The 24,821-nt window shown below is 40.5% G+C and overlaps 1 protein-coding gene across 1 annotated transcript in view; it reads right to left on the reverse strand.

The window, feature by feature from the left end:
• Positions 1–24,821, reverse strand: part of ADARB1 (adenosine deaminase RNA specific B1) — a 53,652-nt gene that overhangs the window by 13,418 nt on the left and 15,413 nt on the right. The window contains exons 3-7 of the mRNA XM_082484374.1: positions 21,862–22,793; positions 12,551–12,665; positions 9,618–9,786; positions 8,971–9,119; positions 8,208–8,376 (exon numbers count right to left, since the gene is read on the reverse strand). Coding sequence (XP_082340500.1) covers positions 8,208–8,376; positions 8,971–9,119; positions 9,618–9,786; positions 12,551–12,665; positions 21,862–22,793 — 1,534 coding nt within the window. The remainder of the gene's footprint in view (positions 1–8,207; positions 8,377–8,970; positions 9,120–9,617; positions 9,787–12,550; positions 12,666–21,861; positions 22,794–24,821) is intronic.

Consider the following 24,821-nt stretch of genomic DNA (forward strand, 5'->3'; position numbering starts at 1 on the left):
CCCTAGTGAATGAGTAAAAATACTGTGCTAATAAAAAATAAGGCATATTTTACATTGAATATGGTGTCTTTTGTATAATACTGAAAATGCGATCAGCAACAAAACGACAGAGTAAAGATATGAAGTGAAAATTATTGCTTCCCAGGGCCTAGATGCCTTTCTAAGGACCTTAACGTGAATAGAAATTTGTAAACACAGAGGCATTTCAAGTGCTGAATGAATCACAATAGTATTTTCTTATTTGCTGTATTACCTACATCAAACATAGAGAAGCATAAGGACTGCTACAAACACAGATAATACTATGCAAAGAATTCAAGACTACGCATCGCAAACTGGGGTCTAACAATTGTATCTGAAACATGCAGACACAAAATCCGAGTTTCCTTCAGTGAGGCACATCACATTTTACTTTTCATGAACAGTACTTGAGTGACCGACATTCAAAAAAAGGCCAAAGCATTCCTCTTGCAAGCCCTAGCTCCCTATATAAAACCTTTTCCAGACCCTTTTCCTTGCTTCAGCCTTCAGTATTTCCAGAGCTTGTGTTTTGTTGCTTCCTCCCACACTTGGTGACCTTTTCTGGCACAGAAAACGAAAGATGAAGTTTGTCTTGCTCAACTTCATTTGATTAAAATGAGAGGAGCAGGAACACGTGAGCAAGCTTCTGCAAGTTGAACTGTATGAACTAGTACTACATGAGCTACTCTGTAACTGCCCACATGCCTGCTGTTTTGCTGGGGTGTGCTGCATCACATTTACCACTGTTGTACATGAGCACTGGATTTGGAGCAGCTGGTTTGCTGCAAGGCCAAGGTTTGCAAAAACCATTCATACAACCAAAGCCTCAAGCTCTTAATATTGATTAGGCAGGGTTGGATAGTGGTTAGGTTTATAAAACTAGCTCTAAATTTCAATTGTTATAATAAAAGAACATATATTTGTTTATAGAAACATATACTTGTATCAGAAACTGGCAGTAGCACAGAGATAAACATGAAACCCCAATGAAATTCTGCAGATTGTAACAGAGTCAAAAGGAAGGACGGCACAGAGACTTTCTTGTTGTTCCTTTTTTATACTGTGCTTCTTTCTGTCAAACAGTAAGTTCTCACTTCCTTTAGTGTGTACACTAAAAACAACCTTTATAGATATAAACTGAGAAGAAGCTACACCAATACCACGCAACAGTTTTTAAAAGGCCACAGGCACTGGCTCCTGAAAAAGTAAAACTGCCTCATCCTTCCAGTTTCCAAGCACGAATTGCCAGTATGCATACCAACAAATCCTGTCAATCTAGTACTAAAGTTTACTGAAACCACAAATTCTTTTGAAGTTAATGGGCTAAATTCTGCATTTCAATATAAACTGTGCAGAGCAGAAACAGCAACATTTATTACAGACAAGTTTATTAGTCAGTGTTGCCTTTCCAGTGAAACAATTAAGCAAAGGATTTTTTCTTCACATTAAAAATAGTATCAGAAAAGGGTTAAGTAACTGAAGTTTGCAATTTAGCTTGCAAACTCAAACCTTCCAAGGTTTGAATGTAGTTTATAACACAGAAATTAACCTTTCCACACTGCAGTACAGCAGACATAGACCCTGGCTGCAGCTTTGTACTTATTTAGGAGCATTTGATGGCTCAAGACAGTGATAACAGAAGATAACTCTCCCATCATTAAATCAAATTCAGCAGTTTAAATCTCTCCTGCACTGGCCATGGACAAAAATGCAGCGCTTCCACAGAATATGACCTGATCTCAGGTCCAGTCTTAAAGGGCAGATCACAGAGCAGACTGGACCCATGCAGTTTCTTTTCTCACCATTAAAGCAGGAAAATGGCAACAGAGAAAAGCACTAAAGCACAAGCATAAGCAGAATACAGGAATGCTGCATCACATCAACGGTGATACCAAAATGCCTAAAGTACAGCGCGTAGACAAGAGATTTGCCGAAGGGGAAGAAAACCTCAGCAGGCAGGGAGACACCCTCCAATGTAAAACTCACTGGAAAAGCCTGAGAAGCTTGTCTTAGCTGAGCATAAAACCAGTGCCTCTTGTGACAGTATTTTACATATTCTGAGTGCTCTAGTTTTAAGTTACTACAAGAATTTTCTTTCACAACCTTTACAAAACTTCAAAATAAAACTGACAGTTAAAATACAAGCTTTTATATTGATATAAAGCATAAGCCACAGGATTTAGGTCCAGACTGCCTGCACTTACACACAATTGCCTTGATTTGAGCTAGGGGTCTAGATCTCCTTACTGGTGATTTACTCAGCAGCTGAGTAAGAACATGGCTGCTGGGGTGAACAGCTCTCCATCAACCAGTCAGCCATCTAATGCCTGGGAAATTGGGGCACCTTGTGTGGATAGGGACACCTGCAGCCAATTGCCTGTGAACTGTGAGTTCAGTAGCCTGCAATACTCTTTCAGCTTCAACTCTGCAGTTCTGCAAGTGAGCAAGGAAAGGCAACCTGACATGATGCCAGAAAGTTCAAACAAAGCCGTAATTACTCATCCTGAACTGGCCTTTCACTTCAGAGCTGCCTTTTGTGAGACAGAAGACAATTCAGAGTCACCAAGCACTTCAGTTCACTCTCTACCAGGGCTCATTGAGGTGATACTTAAGCCTGCCATGTTTGACAAGGCAACAGAATTTCTAAAGCTTTTCTAGCAATAATTAGAAAAGTACTTAAGCATGAGAAGGGAAACAAAAGCTGCAAATCAAAACCATAGCTCTCCTTTTTCGTCGGACAGGCCAGGCAACACACCACAACTGCCCCTACGAGCACCTGGATTAGGAGGCTCACTGTTCCCTTCACTACACATGTGAGCTACTGCTGCTTTTCTGGCACAAGGAAAAAGAAACTATAACTTTATCTGACCATCTGGCCACTGAGCAGCCCCAAACAGTTAAAAAACATAAGGAGGATGACAGTCAAAGGATGATGTAATCTGCTGCTGCTAAAAAGTGTGAAGCTGCACCCCATCATCTCCCCAGCGCTAAGACTGACTGAAGAGGATTCTGCCCATCACCACCTTGATCCTCCTCAGCTTGCTGATTTCGTTGCTTGTACAGCTCTCTATAAAGTCAGATCAGTGACATGAGTCAAGTGCTGGTTTTTGTTTTGTTTTGTTTTGTTTTTTTAAACAAACAAACCCCTGGCCTCCTATTTTGAAGAGGCAGTTCTCTAGTTCGGTTTACAGTATAGCTTCACAAAAACCGCAGGACTGCTGCCGAGAGACAGAGATGCAGCGCTCAGGAGGGATGCAGCACCTGGGCATGGTGCTGGGACTCTCCTAAAACACTTTCTCTATCAGAGAATACACTATCAAAAGCACACTTCCAAACCCAGCTGAAATTTAGCTTGCTTTTAGAAAGTAAATACGCACTGGACAAATGATGCTTTTTCCTGCACAGAATCTTACTGATATCAGCAAGGCCACTGTGCTGAGTAAAATGATGCAAGATGGAGCAAACTGTGAGAAGCAACAAATTACATCTGGTCTGACATATAACATGTATCCTTTTAGTAATCTATTATTTCTCTCTAAACTCCTGATTATTTCATATAGTCATATATTCAGTGTTTGCTATGAGGAAGAAATAATGCATAGTTACATACAGCTCTCATTTCTTATCAGTTTTATTATTTTGTTGAGCAATTTCCATCAAAGTTGTGCCAGCAGATAATCTTTTTCGATTAAGTTTTTTCTTATATAAAAACTCTGCTTTCCATTGAGTATTTTTGTTTAGCCTGAAAGATTCAGCCGTCTGAAAAATTTCAGGTGCATTTCCAGCTTTCCAAGCCCAAACTGCATAGAAATTCTGCACTATTCTAGAGAAAACATAGAAATGAGCTGAGTCTAACAGCAGTAAGCAATAAAGCTTGGTGTTAATATAAAACATCTTAGTATCACTCTCTTTTAAGCAGACAGCAGTATGGAAGAGGTGAGTCACTACACATTGTATCTACAATGGTGTGCATGAGGAACTGGTGTCAAAATTCATAGCAGGAAAATTAACAGTCTCCTGCAACTACCAAAATGAGAGTTTACTGTTGAAAAAATGAAGTTTTATTTATGATAGACTGCAAAACCTGACAAAAACAAGTGTTTACAATTCAAAGAGCTGCTTTTATTAATATAAACAGCAATGACTATGAAGAAAGAAAAATTATTTGGTAGGCATTTTGTTTATGACAAGCTTTTACTTGCAACTGATGGTAAGGGAAAGAAGATGTCAACATGTGAGATGTCAGACTATCCCCAGAAAGCAATTTACCTCCTCACATGCATCTCCTGCACTCCTTCGTGACAGAGGCACGCAACTCAGATGGCAGCTGTCTCGGGCAGTAATCCCAAAGGCATGCTTGGCTTACCACAACACCAACAAGATTTCAAGGTCTTTTGAATTCCGTCGTGAACCAAGAGCTCTCCATGGTCACTGTGCCCCCAAGATGTGGGGAAACTTGCTTCTTACCACGAAGATGTTGGAAGCCATGAAACCCAGGGGCTCCTGCTAGGTCTGAACAGAAGGCACCTGTGTTTGAAGTAGCTGTGCCCATGGGTTTTCCTGCATGTTTCTGGTTTCCAAGACTGCTTGTGATTAGCCTGCTAAGTTTGAGGCCAGCAGCATCCCCAGGGATACTTGCTGAGCCCTGTGGTGGCCTTCACCTCTGTAGCTCGGTGACAAGCATTTGTCTGTCTGCAACCACATTCACTATGGTTCATCATCCATGTGCAGGGATGCTTCTGCTGCTCAACTTTCAACTCAGACCCGCATTGGGCAGGTCATTATCTGCCTGCTGTGGACGCCCATCTAGCTGGACTTAACTCTCATCACCTGGCAGAACAAATAGGCAGAGCTGACCTCATTCAGCTAACCACAATCTGGTTTCTTTTCTGATATTAAATATGATTTCTCTTTGCTTCCTTAAGAGACTAATGGAATCTCTATGATCAGCCCACGCCTTTTATGAGCCACAGCATAAACAGGCAGCAACATCTTTACATGGAGTGGAGTCTTTTATATCAAGCGGCCCAGTCAACAACCCACACTACAAATCAGTAAGTGCAAGAAGTCCATGGTCTTTCACACTAGCACTTCTTGCAAACATCTTTCTATTTATCCTGAGGTCAGATTTGCAATTACGAACAAGAGGATCTGTTTTCGCTTGTAGCTGGCAACCACACAGCTCTGAGATGTCCCAGCTTTTCCAGTGTTGCATGGATTTGCGGGACACCTGTGAGCCTGGGTCAAGACTGAGGTCACAAGTTTGAGAGGTTACATGATGCTACATCTGGTTATTTAGATGCTACATCTTGGGTAGTGGTTTCCTACCACTTTCCCCCAGTTTCCCTAGGTGTCACACAGCCACCACATCAGCCACTGTCACTTCGGTAAAGAACTGGTGAGAAGACCTGCTCTTGCTATTGCTGTTCAGAAGTCACACCAGGTCTGCCATGGAGCTTGCCACTTAGAAATAACTCTCAAACTCGAAAACAGCTGGGTAGGCATGAACATAGCTGCAGAACATGCAGCTTTCAGTAAGCATGCCTAGGATTTTAAGATGTGTTTGTACAACTTCGTCAGTCCCAGAAAATTAGGTGGTGGGGTCAAGATGACGAAGCCATTGGGGAAACAAAGAGAAAGATTGAGTTACAAACATCTGTTTGGACTTCCCACTCTGAATAAGCACAAAATGAGGCCAGTGCGTGGGACATGATGTTCTTTCACATGAAAGATTATCAGAAATAATTTTTCCCTTCTTTAGAGTAGAATGACTTCCCCTTTAAGAACATAACCTAATGTTAAAGCACTTCTCAATTCCTACAGCCTTCCTAGCAATAACACAGGATGGAAAAAAAAATTTTCCTCTCCTCAGCAAGTCATTAGCCACAACTGGAATGTTTCACGAGAAATTAAGTAATTATTTGAGGCCAAAAAACTTAAAGTGAATGTAGGCAGAAAAACACATCAAAGGAGAATTACAAAAATAAATATAATAAAGTACCATGGAACAAGGTTACGATACATTTAAAAAAACTGTATGTATATTAATGTCCCAAAACAGTTACTCTGATCAAGAAGCCACCCTGACACCACACTGCAGTGCCACCAGGCACTAACACAACCAGGATAATCCTGTTCTAATGCTTCTGACCCAAATAGGATTACGCTCATGGCCTTTCCATGTTCCTCACAATTTTTCTTGGATATTTCTACCTGGCTCAGGAGGGTTCTAGACAGCACACTGCAACAAAGGACTCAGAGGCTGGACGTAACAGCTTGGATTATACATATAACCCACACAGATGAGGCTGTTCAGATACAAGTTTTCCTGCCTGTGCAATCTTGCACCCTGAATGTCTTTTCCGTATCTTTTCCAGGCTGGGATTGTGAACCTTTGGGAAAGCTCAGGGGGAGCTCACAGAGCTCAGGCATACTGGAGGACTGACTGGTGGACACTACAGAGCAATGCATTCTTTCAAAAGTAAATGGACAAACCATGGTCATAAGTGTCAGGGAAATGTGAAAAAAAGAAAAGAAAAAAAGAGAATATGAAAATTTGGGCCTCCTTACCCGTCATACAGTCTTTGTGCTGTGTCAAGGGGTTCTATTTGCTTCCTTCACTGGCACAAACAAAATTATTCCCATTAGCCCCAAGCAGAGGTGACAGCTAGCTACGCAAGCGAGAGATGGATTCTGTTCTGCATCACACAAAATCAACAAAACAGTCAAATGTGTTCTAGCTCAACAACTGTCTTCATTTTTTTTATTTGCACTGACAGCAATGATGATGTGACAGAAGTCAAATGAATGTAATGTGATTATCATGTCAGGTGATTGGGAGAAGTCCCTGGCATGAAGCTGGGAAATTTATTTGGTGAATTTTATTGAAAATATTATAAAAGAAATTGTAATGTCAATTTTGTAGAATTACCTTTCAACATCCCACTGTCCTAGCTTCTGAAAGGCCCTATCCATTTATGTTAGGGTGATTTAAATGAAAGTAAAATGTCTTCCTTCAGTAGAGATGCTTAATTACTTGAGACAAGACTGGACGAACAAAGCAATCACATAACACTCCTCCCATATATTTCAATTGCCATATGCAGTTCACAAGAATAGTTCCAACTTAATACACTTAATAAATTTTGAATCAGACTAACTGTAACTTGACAAAACAGCAGAGCTATTTTAATTAAAAAATAATTAAAATATCATCAGCTGAAAAACTTGGCATTTTTCTATTTTGCAAGAACACAGAGACTGCAAACACACAGACTCTTTTAAAAAAAAGTTATATTGCAACTCTCCCATACTTCTGATACTTGTTAAAGGATACCACTGCTAAATTTTTTGTGGGCGTAATCACTTGTCCATTTAAGATTTTGAGAAAAAAAACCCTTTCAATCTTTGTAAAAACGTGTAGCAAAGAAGCAATCAGACAATATATAAATAAAAACACTAGTATTGGAAACAAAATTTTTAATTGCAGTAAAAATATTTAAGCTGAAATTAAAATAATTATGAAGCTAAAAAATAAAAGTGCCCATGAATTAAGATTTTTTTTTTTTAGTTGCAACACTTTTTCCCTTTATAAAATAATAGAAATCTAAATCTATCCATGGAACATGTATGTATTTTTGATATAGAATCACAGACTGGTTTGGATTTGAAGGGACTTTTGAAGATCATCAAGTCCAAACTCCCTGCCATGAGCAGGGACACCCTTCACTAGGATCAGGTTGCTCAAATCCCTATCCAACCTGACTTTAAACACTTCCAATAATGGGGCAAGGATGTATATCATCAGAGGAAGTTATCCAAATGCAACTAACACAATATATTTATTACACTGTTTTGCTAATGATATACTGCTTTAGGGGGAAAAAAAAAAAGCACTTCTCTGCGATTTCCCAGTGATATAAATACAAAACAGATCTGTCATGACTTGAAGTGGCTGGAATGATAGATGATTTCACCTTCCTCTGAAGCCAGCAGAAGGTCTGACACCAATTGCAGGTGAAGAATCAGAGCTTTATCACTGGAATTACAACCACTCCCACGCTACATCTAAGCAATGAAATAAGCCAATCAATCATCTGCACATTCACTGCAGTTATCACACAATCATCCTTTCTTGTTCAGCACTAAAAAGCAATAGCAGAGAAACCAACCATTCGATATCTCACCTTGCTATCTTGTCACTGCAGGACATGGTAAGTAGCCTTTCTCCTTGCAATACGCCATCCCACGTCTGGATAGTAGTAGTAGAGCGCACAGGGATGGTCCCTTCCCCAGATTCTATTTTTGTCCGTAGCTGTCCTCTTGCTTTGCGGTTTGGATGCCTGTCGCCTTGATCTAAATGACAAAAATTGCTTACAATCAGCTGAGAAGCATTCTCAAAGTGCATTACAGATAGCATTACAATAAGAAGAGTTGATTACAGGTATTTGTCTGCATAACTGCTGGCTTGCATTATAATTTCTATTGCTCCTTGCAGATTAGCTGCAGCATTGGACATCTCTCACAAATACTGTTTTCTAAAACACACTTGCAATTAAACCAAGCTTTCCACAATCAAGCAATACGCAGCAGGTAGCTCTTCGATTCTGTTCTAAGCATTACAGCATTAGAATGAAGTTAATGGACAGATCAAGAAAGGGGCAGGCAGACAACCACTGTTAAAAGACAGAAATAATTTTAGTTCTATACAAATACTTGCTGACTTACTGGCTTATCTTGGCTAGCATTCAGCCTCTTCAATACCACATGGTGGATCACTCTATACTTAACTACCATACAAGAAGAACAGCTCAGATTTTTTTTTGACTGATCTTTGTCTAACACCCATCTACGCTAAAAGGAAAGAAGACACCTAAATTTTAACTGTGCCACTTGTACATGCTCAAAGAATACTTTAAATTCCCTTGCTTGAGTAGGGTGCTGTCATACCCTCTTGTGCTGCTTCATGCGGTGAGAAAATCCTAGCATCACCACAAGGAGATGTGCTGATATAGAGATGAAACTGCACATTCTCCTTCAGCTTAAACCCGCCTCGCTCCGATTTGATAAAAATGGATTTTTGTTGATCTTCTTTATTGCTGAAACAGAGAATAAAGCTAGAGTCAAAACTGATATTAACACATAAACAACCATAACCTGGGCAGTCTTAATAGGCATTAAAAACAGACACAGGATGTCTGGAAATTTTACAGTTCAAATCTAACAGTTATTAAAAATAGCAAAAGACCACCAAGACAAGAAACAGAGAGCCCTTGACACCCCATAAGAGCTTTCAGGCACTTACCAGCAAATGAAACATCACCACCCTTTAGCCCACTTGAGATTATTTAGATTTACATGTTTACAGTTTACAAAATGATTCCCAATTATTTTTTTCTGTCCTCCCTTCTCATGATTGACACCTACTGAATACATGTTCTGTTAAAGTCAAACTTTAGGGCAAAGGGCCTGAATTCTCAATTAAGTATCCTAATGCAACAGGACAAGTGTTTCACATTGAAATAATTAAGACGTTTTACACAGACACCTTTTCAGCTCTGTGTGATCAGCTCATCTTCCTTTACCCTCCAGCTCACCTTAGATAAAGCTCAAGTTGTGTATATAGAAATTTAAGCAGGCACCGGCGAGATATAATTTCCGCATGACAATCATTTAATGCAAGACCACGATCACTCATATATTCACCATTGATACATTTTGTTCCTGTAGAAACACTTATTACCAGGGCATCTTTCACATCCGTACCTGCAAAACAAAGTTTCATGAGGAAGATGCAATTAAAATCACAAATAATCTAGCAAGTGATCTTCCTGCAGAACCTAAACAAGGCTCCTTTTTTTTTTTTCTTCTTTAAAAAAAAAACATCTTTTTTCTTCTGATACTTTCTTTAAAGCAAAAGCTTCACTAAGCCATACTGTTCCTGTACCAGTATGGTCTATGGTTCTTGGGAGTTCTTCACGCTGGAGTTCACATGAGTTAGAAATTGAAAACCTGCAGGGAAAAATTGCTGCTTCAGGAAGAGTTATTAAATCCTGAGCTGTAAACCCAGTGTTTTTATCCTGAGTCCCAGGGTGCCAGCTAGCTTCCAGCATGTACCTTCTGGCCACCTATGCAGATATTCACAGCAACTTCAGAAATCTGAAAGGCACTGATTTATTAAAACAGCAACATGTTATGGAAGGGTATTAAGGCAACAACACGAAAGGTAAGACCAGGGAATGAAGACGTTTAAATGCTTAAACCACTGTAAAGCTTATTAGCAGTATAACACTTCTAGAAGTGCAGTTCTTGGTATTAAATAATTCCATACAATAGAATTTAAAATATTTTGGGTATTTTCTACACAGAGAAATGTGTGTCTTTATCACACACACAAAAAAAGTCAGCTGCATGAAGAATTCAGAAAGACAGGTATAAATGTTACAACCCTCTAGCAAAACACTCAGAAGAAAAAAGCTTCAACAAGACACACTAATTCCTATGAAGCTCTCGAGGCCTCACCAGCAGAGATAGAAAGCAGCCAGGGCCTGCCAAATGCCTTCTGCTGTCTGTCTCCCATAGAACAGTTACTGCGGTATGAAAAAGCAGAAAAAACACTTTCAATGCACTCCAAGCACCAAGAGTTGAGGACCCTCCCATAATCACCTGGCTGCATGACAGCAGTGCTGATATAAGGGGCATAGATAGTAATTAGCATGGGAATTGGTAACCAAGTAATTAAAAAGGTAATTGAGATGTGGGCAGTTTGAGGTTTCACTCCTGATGAAATATACGGCCTTAAAAAAATGAACCTGCGCCCAGCTGCCCTCTCCTGCCCATGGGGCTGAAGGAGAAGCCCATGGAAGAGAAGCAGGGAACCGCTTCACTATACAACACAAGGCTGTGCAGTGGGGTCATCTAATTCCAGGGGTTCCCCAGACACATATCTATGCAAAGATGGTTTCTAATTCTGTGTAAAGCTATTTTTTCAGTTAATCAAAACGTATTCACATGTTAATTAAGCCTTAATTCTTTGGTCATGTGGCTCTTCTGGGAATTGTGGACACAGGATTCAAATTACAATAAAAACTTGTTAAATACCATTAAATATATTAAATAAAACTACAGCATGTTCCTCACAGTGCTTTGCGTGTGGGGCTAACACAGTGTTGGTACAACACCAATGTTTTGGCTGTCGCTGAGCAGTGCTTGAGGACCATAAAGGCTTTCTCTCCAAACATCCCAAAGGCCAGTGTGCTGGTGGTAGGCAAGAGACTGGGAGGGGACACAGCTGGGACAGCTGAGCCACAGTGACCAAAGGATATCCATAAGTGTTGTGCTCAGCAATAAGAGCTCAGGGAAAAGAAGAGAGGACGTTTGAGGTTATGGCATTCATCTACCCACAAGTCTTCTTGCCCTCCTTCCATCTTCTCCCCATGCCCCAGGAAAGGGCAGCAAGCGAGAGGCTGGGTGGGTGTTTGACTGCTGGCCAGGGTCAGCCCAGCATAGATGTCTTGTGGCAGAATTTGGGCTACATTGTCCCCCCGTCACATTTGCCTGTCACTAGAGCATGCAGTGATAATCTACTCTAACCAGCACCCTCAGACCGCAGCAATGAAATGTCTGATCCGTGGAGGAGTCCCTTAAAAACATCCCCACAGGAGGAAAAGGTTGGCCTTGCCCAAATCACCAAAGGAACCCACTCCGCAGCCTGAAAGACCAAGAAAAATGCCCATGGCACCTGCTGCATGAATACCACTTAGAAGAAACGTGGCTATACGTTTATCACCGATACCTGTCTGACTCATACAAATAATTGGGGACATTTCATGACAAGCTCAAACTGAATGTCCCATCAAGGGTTCATATGGATTGAAGACCAAGATAAACTTCAGCCAGAGAACAATTCAGCAGCAGTGTGGATGCAGATCAGCTTAGGGCAGAACTTCTCTGTTTTGGGTGATCTGGCAGAGCACAGATCTTGTGCCAGCACTCAAAGAACCACATTACTGCTGTTTGTACATGCACACCAGTGTCAGCTCCCAAAACATAATCAGCTCTCTTCAGATACTTTTACTAAAATGATGAAGATACAAAGCACTAAGAAAAAAGTATAGTAAGAATAAGTCAACAAAGTACAAAACCTTAAAAACTTGGAAAGTGAGCATAATTTCTTATACAATATGCCAAAACCCAAGAATGTGACCAATGTGGTGAAATTTATTTTAGATTTACTTCCAAAAAGTTGCACGATTCATTTTAAAAGGTACATGTATTTTGTATACCATGAGTTATCTCAGATATCTCGATTGGGCAGAAGAAAGGAACTCTGTGGACGCACAGGTATTTGCAGGTTTCCTTTTTCTGTAATTATCTTTAGCCAAGATTCAATTGCTATATTTAGTGCACTTTGAAGATTAAATGGTAAAAATATATTTCAGTACTGGTTGACCGAAAAGCGATAGTTTCCTAGAATGCAAACAGAGCTCTCGTATTCAAGCAGTTAAAGTAGTACTTTTTTTTTCTTTACCTGTTGTCATGACAATTCCAGCAAGGACTTTTCTACGTGCATGTGGAGATGTGAAATTTTCTGTCAAATCACTGAATTTATCTACAACCAAGCGTGCAACAGCATCAGCTAAAACCTGTAGGATCACATGGGAATGCACATTAGAAAATTAAACAAATAATTTAAAAATTACAGCAGAATTAGGTTATAAAGATTTGCACTTCTAAATGATTTGACACAATAAATTTAACACGTGGACATTGAGGCATCAGCAAGATGTCAAGGAGGTGGCCGGGTCCTGTTTTCAGGCATACTGAACACTTGCAGCTCTTTGTAAGTGGAAGCAGAGCTCTGTGTGCTCCATGTCAGTTAAAACAAGGTCTGACAGCCCTAATCCAAGCATCAAAATACTTAATGCTCATGATCGTTATGAACATTTGAGGCTTAGGAGAACAACTGGATAGACAGATAAATCTATGCTTTTATGCCCAAACCTCAAAACACATCATTTCAGTATTCTCAACATTGGATCTGACAAGAAGTGCAAAAACCAGGCTACTCAAACCAAAATGTAAACCTTTTATAACAGTTGAATTAATTATCTAGCTATTACATAAATAAGAATGAATGTTTTAAACACTGGTTAAACACTTTCTATCTCTCATTTTTATAAGACATATACAAATTTAGGAACAGAAGATGTAAACGTATAACCCAAAACAAACTATCTCAAAGGAAGGATTTATCTCTTCCATCTTCAGAAAAACTTGAACAATAACAGTCACAGCCTTGCTGTATCTTGCCAGCAGGTTTAGCAAGCAATGTTGGTCAGACTGTAAGGGGGGCTAAATTCTCATTTTGAGGAAAACTTCAATATACCAGTCTTGCTCTTGTTGAATGATGGTTCAATTCAACACTGCAGCTAATCTCACCTGCTGTTTTTAAGGCAGCTGGAACCGTAACAGCTAGAGGACATGAGTCAAGATCAAGTTCTTGAATTTTCACCTGAAAAGAAACTGAAAACCAGGGCAATCTATGCAACAGTATTGCTAGCAGAGCTGGTTGTTCCCAAAGGAGCGGCTGAGAAAGGCAAGTTACATGTTAGATGGGGTGATGAGTGGTCCCCAGGCTGGCAGAAGAGACAGGGCAGCCCATCCCCAGTCATCTCCCACCAGCACCAAAACCAGCAACTGGAGAAGAGGAGCAGACAAGCCCAGGGGGAAAATCAGGTCCCTATCTTGGAATGCCAGGCATAAAGAGATTGATCTGGTTGTCTGTGTATTGGCACCTAGTATTATCTGAGATGTTCTGGAGCAACCACCTGGCCCACAGGTTGACACACCAGGAGGATACAGCACCATGCAGATGTCTTAGACACCCAAGAGCATCAAATATGGTGCTAAACACACATGTAAGCAACTGCATCAAGCCCAAAGGACACTTGTGGCTGACAGTCTTCTGCTTACAAACTGTCTTGGGGCTCTTAGTAATGGAGGAAGATCACCACTGTCACCTCTCTAGAGGGCCCAAGGCGAATCAACTGGGCTGATGGACAGCAGTATACAGAGCTTGGGGGCACCCACTTGAAACAGTATGAACTCTTGAACACAATCAGTTCTAAAACCAAACTGCCAAGGTCAAAAGAAAAGAAAGAAAATAAAAAAAGGATTTGAAGACTGCCTGATTCACCACCATTTTCTTAACAATGGTCATAAGAACAGCCTAGAAATAACGTTGAGGAGTTCCTAATGTTAACGTCCTTCTGGAAAAGCTTTAGCAGCCAAGGAAGCAATAATTTAAGCTCATGTGTTGCGATTTCGGAGATCAACAGCTTTTTCCAGAACCTGACTGGAGAGCACAACCAGCGGCCAGTGGTGATTGAGGACACATCTGCACCAATCATTGGTCAATGTTTTGCAACCACACAACTTGTAGAGTCAGAAGACTCGACATTGCAAATACAAATTTTCTTGATACATTTGAACGGACTGCTACTCAGAAACTTTAATCAATGGATCGAGAAATTTTTCAGGAACACAATTTTGCTCAGTGGCTATGAACACATCTGGTCAGGCACTGATTTTCTAATAAGGTCTTTTTGCTGCGGGACCCAAAATTGTGTTACAATCTGTGATATGATAGCACCATGACCACACAGCACAAAATCTGCATGTAATCGTGTTAGTACTTACCTAATGCAGAAAGCTAAACTTTAAGGTAAATACACAAAAGAAAAATAACGAGCAACAGTTTTATTATTACCCTGATTTTAGAAATGGAAAATTAATACACAAAAGGCTGCCTTTTGTGTATTAATTATCCCTGCAGCCACATGGGCAGATCACTGCATGGACAAGAAACAGAGTCCCCATTCCGGTGTTTTATCCATAGGCCCACTGCATGACTATGGATACTGCTTCCCAGCTGCAAGTTTTATACTCTCATTTCTGTAATATATATATTTTTCTGCTCCACATTACATCATGACATGCTGGACAGGAGAACATGGCTGGCAGCTGACAAGCTACCAGGCAATCTAAAATCGTGCTGAATGATTGGAATATACTATTGCAGAACTAGTGAAACAAACTTTTCCAAATAGGGATGGACCTGATCCACCAAAAGAACAAAGAGAGGCTTCAAGGCTTGCCAGAATGGCTTGCCATCCAGGTAATAAACAATATTCCCTGAAAAAAGTGAGTGTGATAACTGGTAACTGGAGGAGTCTTCTCCAACACTGAGCTACACAAAAACACAAAATTCAACACATACCAGAAATGGTGATTCCAAAATGCTGAACAAAAACTGACTGGTTGCGAAGGCTGAACACAGAGGAATGTTTCTTCCAGGATCAGCAAACATGGGTAACTTGCTACACAGATCCTCAACCTACCCAGTCAAATCAAGGCTCATCTACAGAGGCATGGGATCACCCATTCCCTGGGCAAACCAGGGCTAGCTCGAGGAGGTTCTTGTCAAGAGGTGGGAACTGAAACTTCCATGCATTTCTGCGAAGAAACCCATCGTCAACTTACCAGTATTGCTGACAAAAAGGCTACTTGAACAGCAGTTGGGTATGATGCTTCTATACAGGGTGGATACATTAGCTTTTTCCAAAAAGATTATTTTTTTAATGTAATAAAAAAAGCAGAGGAAACTGTGGTGTTGGTATATAATCACAGAATCATAGAATGGTTTGCATTGGAAGGGACCTTAAAGATCATCTAGTTCCAACCCCCCTGCCACGGGTAAGGACACCTCCCACTGGACCAGGTTGCTCAAAGCCCCATCCAACCTGGCCTTGAACACCTCCAGGGATGGGGCATCCACAACTTCTCTGGGCAACCTCTTCCAGTGTCTCACCACCCTCAAGTGAGAACTTGGTGAGCCCCTCTGGGAAGATGTAAGTTAGCACAGAAGGATGGGATGGGGCTGCATCTCAAATAGCGCAGAACTAAGCTGCTGGCAATGAAACCTAAAAACGCCTGAATGAACATGAAGCCAGACACTGGGGAGGACTAATAAGAAGGACAAAGTAGAACTCAAGTGAGACAAAACAACTGTTAGAGATGCAAACAATACAGGAGGAACTGTAGGGGAGAGGGGGAAAAAATCACTGCCAGGAAACAGATCTATTAAAGGTTGTTTTATTCTATTTGCTACCCAAGCTGCATTATAACAGGTGTGTGGTGAGGAATAAACACTATTAAATGTCTACAGATTCAGTTACTAAGGTTTCGGTCTGTTATAAGAATACTCACCTGATAAATTAGAAGAATCATCCTTTTCTCCCAGGTGTTCTATTACATTAACATAGTTAAGAGTCACTAAGAGTATGGAAGAGATGGGAATAAGGCAGGATATGAACAAACCACTGCAGTGCCAGGAACAAGACTTAATGGCCTAAAATTATGTCTTTGCTGTCCTCATCTCAAAACCAAGGACTTGAAGCTGTTTTCACATCAAGCCCAGGCCACTGACTGGTCTGGATAGGGATCTTTCACTTCTCGTTCTGATTCTACTCCCTTTCATATAAATAAATATTAATTGGAACAGAAATTGAACTCATGTCTCACCTTCCCAGTGAATGCCCTAGCATCTGACACACGGTTTCTCTACCACCGCTTCTGCATTAAATCATTATTCAAAGGTGGGTAATTCAAAAAAGCAAAGACCTAAAATAGCTGACAGTTTGCTCGTCAAGGCATATGAGCTCAAAGCTATTTTGGGTGCGTTGTTCCTTTCTCTGATGAAGTGACAGTGAATTCACTTCTTTTCGACACAGACAGAATGATTTTGGTTAATATATATCTTGCAGCAATGTTGTAGCGGAACCCCCCTGACCAGCCATGTTTTAAAATACTCTGAAGCTGATGAGGTTCAGGTCTGTCTGGATCTAAAGGAAGACGTTGGCAGGCCGCAGAGACCACCCCAGCTGAATGCTGGTGAAGACCCATGTGGTGGTACCAAAGGCAGCAGGAGCAGGGGCATGTGTGAGCTGACAGCACTTAGCTCTCACTGGGGACGTGACCCGAGACCTCCCCATCTTTGTGCTCTCTTTAGACCTCCAGTGATCCTTCTCAAGCACAAATGTTCTCCTTTAGCTTTATTTCTTCCTTTATTTCTACCTTAGCAATTTAGGGCTTATGTGAACTTTCATAAGCTGATGAGCAGCAGCAGCGCCCGCAGTAGGTAAAATCAAGGTCTACTATCTCTCCTCTGACAGTGACCAGCACACACAATTCACAGAAGGTGCAAAAATATCTACGCTAATAAAACAGGTTAATTATTTTCTAGTGCTCCAAAGTTTCCTGTATTTATTTAAAGGAACTGCTACCTGGCAGTAGATTCTCTCCCTGCTTATGCAAATGTAGCTTTTATATTTCTGCCAATTCCACAGCAATTATTTCAACATATTATTCATTAATTCCCAGAAATACATTCGGTATTATCTTTTTGCTAGGTTTGAAGCTGTTACATTCTCATTCTCCTGTATACACCAAGCAGTCTATTGCAATAAACTACCTAGAGTTCTACAGTACTTCTGCAGAAGCAGCTTTCCCAGATCTCTGATCATTTTCATTCTTAATTTGTATATCTTTCCTATATTTGAATACTTCTTTTATGGTTTTCTCCCACCTGAGGTTGAACCAGGATTAACATAGCACTTCAAGTAAAAGCAGCCATTGCAGTACTGGTTCGCACTCCATTCCTTCTGCTTAACGTTTTGTTTCAATGTCTGTCCACAATGATATACAGGATAGAATGAATTTGCACACAATTAGGTGAATGATTAAAAGTATTCTCTCTAGTGGATTTTTTTAAATTTCATCTGCAGCTACACTGCTCATTTGTCTAGTGCAAGCTGCTTTCTGTCACAATAGCCCAGCTTTCACTAATCTAAATAACTCTCTTTTTTAAAGTGTCAATATTTATAATTCCAATTCTCTAGTTTCCACCTCTTTGTATCCTGACTAATTAGCTATCTTTTTAAATAAACAGTTTGAGGAAATCTGGGAAATATCATTATAAAGCTTCTATGGAGGTTTTCCTAACAAAGGCCCTCAGTGGTCTAAAGAGGATACCTCCACCAGCAGGTTCCTACCGTCTGATGAAAACTGTTTCCATCAGTAATGCCAGCAGCCTGGACCAGCAAACTTTACTGAAAGTCACCCAGTGCCCTAGGGCACACCCGGATGCATGCCACACATTCAAAATAAACAAGATGAGATGCTTCTTCCCACAATACATACTTAAACAGTGGAACTTACTGCTACAAGGTGCTGTGGAATCACAGAATGGTTAGGGTTGGAAGGGACCTATGGACATCATCTAGTCCAACCCTCCTGCCAGAGCAGGGTCACCTACAGCAGGTTGCACAGGACAGCATCCAGGTTGGTTTTGAATGTCTCCAGAGTCAGAGGCTCCATAACCTCTCTGGGCAGCCTGTTCCAGTGCTCTGCCACCCACAAAGTAAAGAAGTTCCTCCTCATGCATAGATGGAACTTCCTATGTTCAAGTTTGTGCCCGTTACCTCTTGTCCTGTCACTGGGCACCACTGAAAAAAGACTGTTCCCATCCTCCTGGCACTCTCCCTTTAAGTATTTATAAGCACTGATAAGATACCCTCTCACCCTTCTTTTCTCTAACCTAAAAAGGCCCAAGTCCCTCAGCCTTTCCTCATAAGTGGAAGCTAAAAAATTACAGAAGTGCAAAAAAGGGTTGAAATTCATGGGGGAAAACAATAATCCATCAAAGACTCAAATGGAAAGACACCATTTCTGTCTGAGAAAATCCTCAAGATACAGACTGCTGAAGGTTAGAAGCACATACTAGCAAAGTACTGCTACCAATATGCCCTTTTCTGAGTTTTTTTCAAGGCATTTGGTACTGGTCTGAGTACTATCTTTAGGGACAGCACCATCCCACCTTTGATAGAGGTGTGATACCCCTCATGACCTTCCTTGGGAAGAATGGAGCGTCTAAGGGAAAAGAAAACAAGGAGAGAAAACAAGTGATCTCCGGGAGACTTCTCTCTGGGTGATAAAGAGATCAAAAAAGAAGAAATATGGAAGTCCAACAGAGCATCTGCTGCTCCTGAGATATCCAAGGATGTCCTTGTCCCATCTCCTGAGATGTGCAAGGTGTTGCTCAGAGACAAGACTGGCTCCGTGGGTGGACATGGCCTCAGGCAGCACCAGCATCCCCTACAAACCTCCCACCATGCCGCCTCCCAGTGCTGGGGCTGCGGCAGGGATGTGGTACTGGGGGATGGGATGACATGTGAGAAGGAGCTTGTGCCTGGCTCAGCATGGCTCTTGCTGTGGTCAAGTGCTCAAGTGCTTTTCCCCAGAAATCAGATTTGGACTTTGCACTAACAGTTTTCAAATACCTGGTCACATCAACTTCTATGCTTCATCTATAAACGTGTGACCTCTTTGTTTTCAGAAGTCATTTTAAAAGCCTATTCACATTTTTCTGTCTTCTCCAGCTCTCATCACCTACCAACTCTGCAGACCTATGACAAGCCATGCATGTAAAGTTTTTAATGATATTAATCTAAGTATGCTGAAACATGCAGTTTTCTTCCATGGAAAAGAATAAAACTTGAAGGACACACATTTTAGAGCCCTTGGTACATCCTGTGGCTTACTGCAGAATACAGGTTAAGCCCTTGCATTGAGGGGTGGCAAGTAAAGCGAGGATGGCCATCAATTTACAAAGGGTAGCTAACCATGCAAGACTGACAACCTCTTCTATTTTAACACACTCGCTGCCAAGATAATAAATGCACAAGTGCTGATTTTTTCAGCAGGGCATTTTCGTCCACTCTGAGGCACATGTTGAGTGACTCACTGGCTTTAACTCACTTTCCCAGCAAAGAGATTTTCCTCACTGCAGGCAACATTGCTTCATCCCTCACAGAAGGTCAAGCTGTAAGCAAGCAGGTAAGCTTGCTTTGCAGAGACTGGTTTTAAATGTATTAAACCATTGGATCACACTTCAATAACCCATTCTACAGACCGTATGATTATACGTAAACCCATTTCATAGGATGCTTTCTGATTTCAACTGCCCTTCCATTTGATACCCTACATGTGTATTTCTGCATTTAATTTCCCCCAGCATGCCTGCCGCTATCAGGAGGTGTGGGTAAAAAGTGTAGCAGGACTGGAAAAAATTAAAAATAGTGTTTGCATGGGTTGTTTTTTTTTGTTATTTAACACCATACCCTAGGCTTCAATGCCCTTGTCATCCCAGCTCTGGCACAACTACCTGGGACTCGGTCAAAACCCAGCACTGCCCAGTGGTCCATTGAAGTCCCTTAAAGAAAAGAGGCTGTGTAAGCTGTTACACACTGGGCTGCTGGGCAGAGCAAAAACTTTATCCTTAGAATGACACCTCTTTCATGTCTCACTTCATGCTCTCACCCACTTCCAGTATTCCAGTACCAATTTTCACCATTTTACTGATTAAAAAACTAATAACACATAAATGACTGGCAGTGACATTTTTTTGGTGTTTGGGGCCAGATCTACTCATAAAAGCATATCAGAGAACGTAGTCTGAAACTACTGAATCTACTGAAGAAATCATAACTACCTGAAATAGCATGATCCTAGATTTGAAAATGAAGGAAACAGTCATCAGTAATGCAATAATTGTGCAACTTAAAAAAGAAAACATGTAGGAATTTCTAAACGATGCATATTGTCCATGCATTTTGAGAAAACATACTTAAAATAGTCACAATACCTACTTATACTCTTAAACCCCACATTATCAAATCAGTCCAGTATCTTATAATTTTAATGAAACCTAAAACAATGTTTTTGAGATAGAAAAGGTCAAAACCTTGAAATTCTTGTAATAAACAGACAGAAAGTTGCAAAAGAGTCACAGGCAAGCATTTGAATACAGACAGGCATACAGTATCATTTAAAAAAGACCCAAGAGATGCAGTAGAAAGAGGGGAGTCAAACAATCATTACTGTAGTTTGTCTGGGGAGAAACACAAGCAAGCAAATAAGGTAGAATTTTTCTTCATTAAAAGAAAAAAAAAATACTCCATTCTAGCTACTTTAAATTTCTGGCCTATGTCTGGTACTTTTGATACTTTCCCTAGTTCTTTAATTATTTGATTTAAACTATTTCTCATCCAGATTTACTTGCCTAAGTAATTTATATATACGTATTAACTAATTTGATTAGAGCACAATCCTTCAGATGACAGTGATTTAACGACAGGTCTTGGATACATGCACCATGAGTGTGTTGTTTATTTAGACCTTGGAAATACATGGTCACTCAGCCTCACTTAATCTGTCCTTGACTTACATTATTCATTTCTGTTAATGCCAACAATTTCAGTCTGCAAAAGAGAACAATTTTCTCCTCTGCTAAAAATTGTTGTATCAAATAATAATATTACTTAAAGCAGTAACTCTGACTTGAACTCCATGTCAGTCTTCCTGCCTAACACGAGGAAAACATGATTCAACCTTTCCTCAGCAAAAACCATAATCCAAGCTGGCACTGCACTGGGCTTGGTGCTCTCTTAACATGACGTGATCAAGGCTAAAAGCAACAGCAACAAAGCCTCCTCTCTGTCCAACAGAATACAGAGTTCATGCGATTGTCAGAAGCCATACTTATGGCTTATGGATAATTCACCTAATACATATATTCATATAGATATATATATATGCACACACACATCTACAGAAGCAGAAGAAAGAGCAGAAATGCTGTTCAAGCTGACTCAATACGCATGACTCAGCTACTCTTGGTCTTTAACAAAAGACATCAACAAAACCCAAGGGGCTTCTCACCTGTGGCAAGTGTAACTGGAGCCCCTCACTGGGAATGGGCTGTCGAGATGGGGTCTGGTCCAGCTGCATGTTAAACAAGGATGCCAGGGCTGACTGAGCAGCCCGAGCTTTTGCCAGCTTTTTATTCCTTCCTGAGCCTTCAAAAGTCTGACCGTCCACTGCCACAGCCATGACAAAGTTTTTGGCGTGGCTCTCCCCGCTCTCCGAGAGAAACTCATACTTCAGCCCTGGCCGCAGCTCATTGAGGATCATGACAGGGTTCTTCCCGCTGGTGGAGGGGTAGGGCAATGGCGCGGGGAGAGGTGACTGGGAAAGGCTGCTGGCTACAGCAGATGATGGCAAACTGTAGTCCCCACTAGAGCTAAAGGACCCATCCCCATTGGACCCTAGGTAAAAGGAAGCATCAGAAGGGATCGGTGTTTCAAACCCGTTGAAAAGCGTGTCGGGGAAGTCCGCTTGGTCGGAGGTGAAGTCTGTGTTGACTGACAGAGTCCTCCCCATTGCCAGGTGGGCTTCTGAGGCGTTTGGAAACTGGACAAAAGATCGCAGAGCCTTCTCAGCAGCGTGAAGCTTGGCTTTTTTTTTTGTTGGGCCAGACCCCTCAAATACTTGCCCATTGACTTCAACTGCCATCACGAACATGGGGGCGTGGACCGGCCCTGTCTGGGAGAGGAGTTTGTACTGTAATCCTGGCTTAATCTCATTAAGTTGCATCAGGGCATTCTTTGGCAGAACGGGGCCGGGCGTTTTCTTCCTCTTCTTTGGGCGAAATTTGGAGTGGCCATTGTTGCCCTCCTCCAAAGGACGCTTTCTACTGCTGCTGCCACCACCATTGGAGAGCTGTGTCCCCTCCCCGGCGCCTTGCCCACTGCTGTCCTTGAGGGGAACGTTGTCCACATTGCGGTTTTCTTTAACATCAGTGCTGCTCGAACCTGCGGTGCCCAGAAAGAGTAACTTACAATGCCTTCGTTGCAGGATCTTGTAAATGCAAAATTTATAGATTCCTTTATCTCTCTTTGTAACTGGTTAAGTGATGTGTGCTCACAGGTTAAGTGTTTTGCAATGCGATCAGAGATAATAATAATGCAATATAACCTCTCAATCATTCAAGTAGTAACAGATTCAAGAATGGTTTTCAAACTACGCATTTGATACAATCATATAGCAATAAAGCACCACAGCTTTCTTTTTTTTTTTTTTTTGGCATTTAAATCACACTGGAACAAAACTTTTACTCATAAGTTATGTTTGGCCTGAAAAATGCTTTAAACTAGACATATAAGTTATATTACCATACATCTATAAAACAAAGAACTACCATAACTAAAATAAAAATGGATGCTTAAGACGAGTACTAGGAGATGCATATTTAATTCTACCTTATTCTTATTTGTGTTACTTTTTTTTTTCTCAGTGATTTTAGTTGCTCAAATTGAGAAATTACATAAATAAAACCTAAGCCCTGAAAAATTAGGCAGTTCTTTGGTAGGCAGCTTGACTGATGAGTGTTTGAATGCTTTTGTTTCCCTTTAGCTATTTGATATTCTCCAAATTCAATTCTTTTTTACACTTTTCTTAGACTTTCATTTCACCTCACCCCAATTTGCTCAGGAACTACAGCTGCCTGCTGTGCCAGCATGACCAGAAGACTACTTTATCTATTGCCACACAGCCTCCTATTAAGAAAACTTATATTCATCATTTATAAGCTATTTTCTAATTGCTTGCAAAGTAAGAAAACTGCTATCACAGAGTTACAAACCCAAAAATCATGATAAAGATCCTAAGACTATGCAAAATACAAGAAGTGTGGCAAAAGCTGTGCAATCACAATGACAACATTTTAACGGGGGGGGGGAAGAGGGGGAGGAAGGCATTGTAATATTAATTTAATGATTTATTTTCTATGGTAGGAAGTTGGGGCAATGGTATGTCAGATGTATATTTAAAGAAATGTATTTGCTGTAATGGCAAATACCTCATTTTTACCCTGATAAAGAACATAAGGAGATTAATTATTTCTGCTTTATATTGGCATTTGTGAATGAACAGTCAAATTTACTAGGTCAAGTATTTCTAACTCTTCTGTTCCAAAACTTTAAAATATCTATATTACATTTACACTGATACGAGGTGATAAAAATTAATTGAAAAGAGAGCAAACAAAGGTGTAAGCTCTCTTTCACAGTGACAAATTTCAATCACATTTTAAGTCTTCCCTAAAAACCCCCTACCATGCACACACATCACTTCACCCAGGTCACAAAGCTGATGGAATGGTTACTAAATTTTCATTTATAACATCCTCCAGCAAAAGCTCGATAGGTTACTCCTTTCGGTGCTCAAAGAGAAAAAGAAGAAAAAAAAAAGATCAAAAGAAAGAGCCAAAGTAGGAATAGATTTTGTTAAATCACAGTGGCACAACAAAGAATTGTACAGTACTGAACATTAAATTCCAGTCAATTAAATTTGGCCAAGAATAAAACAGTAAATCTTCTGAAGCGTTTCATTGCTAGAAATCTGCTAAATTTAATAAAGTATCTCTTGTAACATTCATCCACAAATTATATTGCCTGCAGAATGTGTGCTATAGGGCCACAACTGTCAATACACAGAGTTGATGTATATATATTCTTTATATATATACATATACACGGTGAAGGAATCTAAGGACAATAGAGTGAATTTTTAAGTCTTTCCTTACAGTGAGTCTCTTACCTGAAACTGTAATCTCCAAAAATTACATCTCATCTAAACTACTATTTCTGGAACATTGCTCTTACTAGTGGTACCAGGAATTTGCTATCAATCAACATGACTTTTAGGCTAAACAGAAATCATTTAGTTAACACTAATAAATGGTGTCTAGCTTTATCTTTCTTTTTATATGAAGGCCACTACCAGTGCCTGTGGAAACCACAGAAGGAAAACACAAGTTGAATAGACTCCAGCTAAACGCA

This window comes from Vanellus vanellus (genome assembly GCF_965231255.1).
Source record: "Vanellus vanellus genome assembly, chromosome: 5".
Taxonomy (NCBI): domain Eukaryota; kingdom Metazoa; phylum Chordata; class Aves; order Charadriiformes; family Charadriidae; genus Vanellus; species Vanellus vanellus.